This window comes from Glycine max, chromosome 1 (assembly GCF_000004515.6).
Source record: "Glycine max cultivar Williams 82 chromosome 1, Glycine_max_v4.0, whole genome shotgun sequence".
Lineage (NCBI taxonomy): Eukaryota > Viridiplantae > Streptophyta > Magnoliopsida > Fabales > Fabaceae > Glycine > Glycine max.
In genome coordinates this window covers 42,512,863-42,518,926 of record NC_016088.4, presented here as the reverse complement: position 1 = coordinate 42,518,926, position 6,064 = coordinate 42,512,863, and the positions used below count along the sequence as shown (strand labels likewise).

Here is a 6,064-nt window from a genome sequence, read left to right as displayed (position 1 = left end):
TTATTCTTTTGGGCCGATTTGTTTTTCTTCTTCGAATCATAGATTCTGCATCAAGAAATGCATCAAGAAAGGCCCATAAACGGTATAAGATGGAGCTTCAAGAAATTTAATATAACATTCAAAGTCAAAGGAAAGGAAGGTTTGCTTTTAGAGTTGATATACGTAATTATAGATAAATTGAACCCCAGACCTGTAATCATGTATTATGTATACCAGGTAATTATATATTTATATTTAAAATCTAACTCTAACATTACTTTCTTCTTGAAAATTTGAAATAGTATATTAGACACGAAAGCAAACATTATATACTAGAGCGCTACATGATTAAGGGAGGTCGAAACTTTAGACAATTTCTGCACAACCCATATAAGGTTACAGGCTTACAGCAATGGTGTTTTCACTTATGAATTCTTAGTTATTGGTTTATACTTCGTAAGCAGTTGATGCAGTTATTAATTAAGCTCAAATTTATATTTAGGAATATATATATTTTCTATTGTTGTGTCTCTCTATTGGAAATATATATATTGAAATGAAATAAGTGGTTATGTTCCGTTAGGATAGGATTTTCATTTCATTTCAGGTTTTAATAATCCCTGTTAAATAGAGGATAGGCTTAGTGTTTAATTGGTTCCTTTGTTTGTTTATTGCGTTCAGTAGTAGCAAACTTGGGCTGCATTTTCTGGTTTATTATAACAGTTGTAGAGGCTATTTATTAGCCTGACTTGCTGAATAATATTTAGCCCATCATCTCTCATAATTGTTTTCAACTTTACTTAATTTGTTCTTTTCTTTTACAGGACTTTTTGTTCTTTTAAGCTTTGATTCTTTACATATATTTCATCCACATGTAAATAAAAAAGACTTATGATTTGTTAATTAAAAAGTCTGTTTTTTAGCTTTAAAAATTTACTATTTTCTAATTAACTTCTCGAGACTTCTTATTTTATTTTATTTTTTACTATCTTTTTAAAAAAAATGTTCCTATTTAAAATACCAACATTGATATTTTACTTCAATATACTTATTCTTTTTATTCCATTTTACACACAACACATGCATGTGTTAATGAATAATTTTTGTTGACAAAATTGAATAATCATTTTTTATGAGATTTTCTCTTCTGATATGTTTATTTCATTTACAAATTCAAAATTAAGACTTTATTTTATTTAAAAAAAAAAAACTTATTCATTTACAAATTTAAAATTAAGACTTTATTTTATTTTTTAAAAAAACTCATTTCTTAAATGAACCAAATCTAATAATATACAATAATAATGTAAAATAATAGCTTTATTAACAGAGACACGCAGACACACAGTCCTTCACTCTGTCTGTCGTTCTATTTAATTTCCCCCTCCAAATTCCCACCTCTGTCTCCTCTCCCTAACTACAGCATCACATGCACCCGCGATCCCTACGATCCCTTCCCATGGTTTCTTCCCTGCACCCGCACCCGCACCCTCGCCGCGCCTTCTAGAACCTTCTCTCAGATCTCAATTCCCCTTCCCCTTTTCACTTTCATGGAAATGACTTCGACTCCCCGCACAGTCGAAGAGATCTTCAAGGACTACACCGCCCGCAGAACTGCCATCGTTCGCGCTCTCTCTCAAGGTGACGTTCTCTCTCTCTCTCTCTCTCTCTCTTCGCTTTTTTTTTCTTCCTTCGAATTTCGCTGAACGCTCTGATTTTTTCTGTTTTTGTTCTCTCAGATGTGGATGAATTCTACGGACTCTGCGATCCAGGTACGGCGCGGCCACGGATCTGAATTGCGTTTGTTTTTGTTTTCCACTTTACGTTGGGAAATTATTTTTTCTTCTTCTAGTTTTCCAATTTTGTGTGTATTGTGCGGGTTGACTTTTTCTTTTATGGGAATTTGAAGGAAAAAAAATGTATAAATAAAATAAAGTCAAACTTTAGCATGTCCCATCCCCATGCCATGTGTTATTAAAAAATAAACATATATAAAAATATATTATTTGTTTGTAATACATATATAAATTGATTAACAAACTAATTTTCCGTCAGTAATAAGCTGGTAATGGATTCTTAGTTTGTTTGTTGTTGGTCACTGTTTATACTGGCTAAGCATTGTATGTGTTTTGTTGATCGGGTAAATTGTAAAAATGTTAAGGTTGACTTGGATTTGGTTTGTTTGTTTGTGTTCTTCTCAGACATAATGGGGTCTGAATTTTGATTTGGGTGAGGTTTGATAGACACTTAACTGGTTGAATTAAATTCATGCTGGAAATAATGGTTTTTTTTATGATGATTATTATGAATTTCTGTGTTGTATGTAGAGTTCACGGTTTCTCTGGTGTGGTCCTTTTAAAGATGAGGAGAACTTGGGCTTTTGGAAATGATATGTTAGTTATTATGATGATTATTATTTATTATGTTTCATTGTGTTGTTTTTAACCAAGTAGATTCATGTTGTGTGATCCATATAGCCGAACTCACCTAGTGAGATAAGGTTTTGTTGTTATTTTATTTCATTGAGTTCAATGTTTCTCGTGTATTTGTTTTAAGATAAGGAGAACTTGTGCCTCTATGGACATCCAAACGAAACATGGGAGGTGACTTTGCCGGCAGAGGAAGTTCCACCAGAGCTTCCGGAGCCTGCACTCGGAATCAATTTTGCTAGGGATGGCATGAACCGCAGGGACTGGCTTTCTCTGGTTGCTGTGCACAGTGATTCGTGGTTGCTCTCTGTGGCCTTCTATCTTGGAGCTCGTCTTAACCGCAACGAAAGGTACTTTCTAGCTTTGTTTGAGGTATAAGCATGTGGTGATAGTTTAAGTTGGTTATAGCTGTGTCTATGATGCAAATGCCTAACTGCTGTGTGAAATGTTGAAAAATGGGGCTTGTTATTGTAACTGTTGCTGAAATGCATCATTATCATCATGGATGAACGCATTGAAGAAACGGTGGCTTTTTAATTAATTGGAAATGGATGTGATTTTTTTTGTGCTCTATTGTGATTCTGGATTATTTCATTCGTACATTCCTTGAATAAAATGTGTCTTGAGGCAATGTTATCTTCCCAGTAACATCAATAGAGATTCCCTTCGCATCCAAAAAATTAACAATTCAAGAAAACTAATCATGAACTTGAGGTTTGTGATAGGGTCAGGGATATAGCCGGTGTGCCTGTTTGAATGCTTCCTCTGCAAATTAAGGTTTAAATTTTACCAGACCAATTATTTCAAATCACTTGTTCTTTACCTTTCTGCAATCATGTTTATAACCCCTACAATTGTGAGCTGCTACGGGGACTGTAGGCCCCAAAGATACTTAAGGGAATAACTGAGTTTAATATATTATTAATATGGGAGAATATGTGTATTATATGCTTTGGTTCTTGGGTGTTTTTCCTTTATAGAATTCCCATTCTCATTGGTTTTCTTTGCTGAAGCAATTTTCCTCAAAAGCTGCTCTGAAATGGGCATATTGCTCCCTCCTTCTATTGATGGTTCCATTGATTCTTTATGGCAGGAAACGTTTATTTAGCTTGATCAATGATCTTCCTACTGTTTTTGAAGTTGTGACAGAGAGGAAGCCAGTAAAGGACAAGCCCACTGCAGATAGTGGAAGCAAGTCTAGGGGCAGCACCAAGGTCAGTGTTGGTGTTAGTGTGTGGGTGATACTTGTCTATTTTTTATTTTTTTCTGGTGGGGTCATCTGAATTTAGTTGGTTCATACTTAGACATGGTTAGGTTGTGCTCGTGCATCCTAAAAGTTTGTAAGTAAAGCTATTAATATCATTATACCTTCGGATCTTATTAGACTATATTTTCTCTATCTTTGGTGTTTGTATCCTAAATCAAACACATTAATACTTGTTCATAGAACTACAATAAGATACCATTGACTTGTTTATTTAATGCTGTTTTTATGGTTAACTTTCAGAAGTTGCTTTGAGTACAGTCAAAAACTAAACTAGGCCTTAGAGTTTCTTTTTTCTTTTTTGATATGAAGGCCTTAGCGTTTCCGGATCTTAATCTTTTTGTGGAACTAAGTACTGAATCTACACACTGTTGTAACCACAGTTATATTTTTATATTTGCTTATGATCATGAAAACTGCAATGTGAGTGAATAAATGGACTGCATTTTAGAAACCCTTTGATCATGGTGTTTTGTTTCATGTTGCAAATACTTCCTAGATTGAATTAAAGCTATTGTAGTGGGCTAAACCTTGCCATGCTGCTATATGATGCTTGCTTGTTCATTTATCTGCAGAGATCAAGTGATGGGCAAGTTAAAAGCAACCCAAAATTCGCAGATGAAGGTTATGAAGAGGAGGATGAGCACAGTGAAACCCTTTGTGGTAGCTGCGGCGGAAACTACAATGCCGATGAATTTTGGATTGGCTGTGATATATGTGAGAGGTGGTTCCATGGGAAATGTGTGAAGATTACTCCTGCAAAAGCTGAAAGCATAAAGCAATACAAATGTCCTTCGTGCAGCTTGAGGCGGGGCAGGCCCTAAGCCGAAGGCAAGATGTGAAGTGAATAATGCTGTTTCATGGCGGACAAGATACTGTAATATTGTTATATCTCTTATAAAAGTTCTTGTAAACGGTATAGTATCTATGTCCGATCATAATCTTTCAGATTAAGCTAATTTCTTCTACCAAGACTGATCATCAGTGCATGTTATATAATTTTATAGAATAGAATTCTATACATTTTATTTTTGTCGATTAATCTATATTTTGCTTGAATTTATCCGGTGTATGTATGGTTATTTTACCTTGTGTCTGAATTCTGAGATACAAGGTAGCTGGTAAAATACTGAGGTGAGAACTACCACCTTTCCCGGATTGTTCTAATTGTGCTATAATTATGTTAATGAATAGTTTATTCAAAGGTTATATTTGTTTATTTATGCTATTCTTAAATACTTGTGTCAGACCTGACATTTAACTTATAAGTTTCTGCTTGATATGAGAAAACTACTATGCTTTTATTTAATTTTATTTTATAAAAAAGACTTGTAAAAATGATTTTGTTTTCACTTTGATTTTGGTTTTTATAAAGATTTGCATAAGAAATTATCAAAGTGAAAAAAAAAAGTTGTTTTTAATATTTTATATATAAATCTTTAAAAACAGGAAATGTTCGACTTGAGTGATATGGCTTTATGGCTTGTGAGTGGTTTAGTTATAATCTGCCGATAAATAATGGCTTGAGTCGGTTGATCTTAGAAAGTTTGTATGGTACATTAACGTCGGAAAAGCATTTTTTGAAAGTAAAAATCTCATATTGTATTCACTTGGGCTAATTTTATGTGGTATAAGTAATAGATTATTTTTTAAACAAAAAAGTAATAGGTTATTTTGATTATGTTGATAAAGCTTGAGTGGGGTATCTTGAGGTACTGTGAGTGGGGAATCTCTTGGTGGGTGATTTCTTTTAATGAGGAATCCTAAAAATTGTTTTGGAGATTTGATGTAGATCACACTGGAGTAATTTACTTTTGCCTAAGTAGGAGTTGTGCAACATATAAAGAATCGATTACAATGGATTGTAATTGATTGACACTAGTGGGAGCTAAGGCTAAAAGTTGAACTCCTGTTATTGTAATCGATTATAGTTAGCCCTAATCAATTACAAGTGAATTTTAATTTAAGATTTTTATTTTAATCAATTACATAATAAGCCTAGAACTTGCGGTGTTATCATATACTATATCATTAAAATGGCTTAATGATTTGGATAGAAGTATGGTACTTGATAGAACATTATGGCGGAAGTTGATCCATGTAGCCGACCCCACCTAGTGGGATAAGGCGTTGTTGTTGTTGTTGTTGATTATGATAAGTTGTTTATATTATAACCACAGTTTAAAAAAGGACGGGATTAGGGGGGTTACTTTTACAAAATTTAGTTTTGCCCAAGTAGGAGTTGTTGTGCTACACACTAAGAATCAATTACAATGGATTCTAACTGATTAACACTTGTGGGAGCTAGGCCAAAAGTAGAACCCTTGTTATTTTAATCGATTATACACAGTCGTAATCAATTACAACTAAGTGAATTTTAATTTAAGGCTTC

At 33.6% G+C, this 6,064-nt stretch overlaps 1 protein-coding gene across 1 annotated transcript; it reads left to right on the top strand.

Annotated features, from left to right (window-relative positions):
• Nucleotides 1–1,381: 1,381 nt before the first annotated feature.
• LOC100793126 (PHD finger protein ALFIN-LIKE 1-like) lies at nucleotides 1,382–4,876 on the top strand. Its single transcript, NM_001252902.2, is given in 5 exon segments — nucleotides 1,382–1,620; nucleotides 1,719–1,751; nucleotides 2,536–2,758; nucleotides 3,502–3,622; nucleotides 4,248–4,876. Coding segments are annotated over 5 exon segments (717 nt in total). The 5' UTR covers nucleotides 1,382–1,529; the 3' UTR covers nucleotides 4,497–4,876.
• Nucleotides 4,877–6,064: the final 1,188 nt, after the last annotated feature.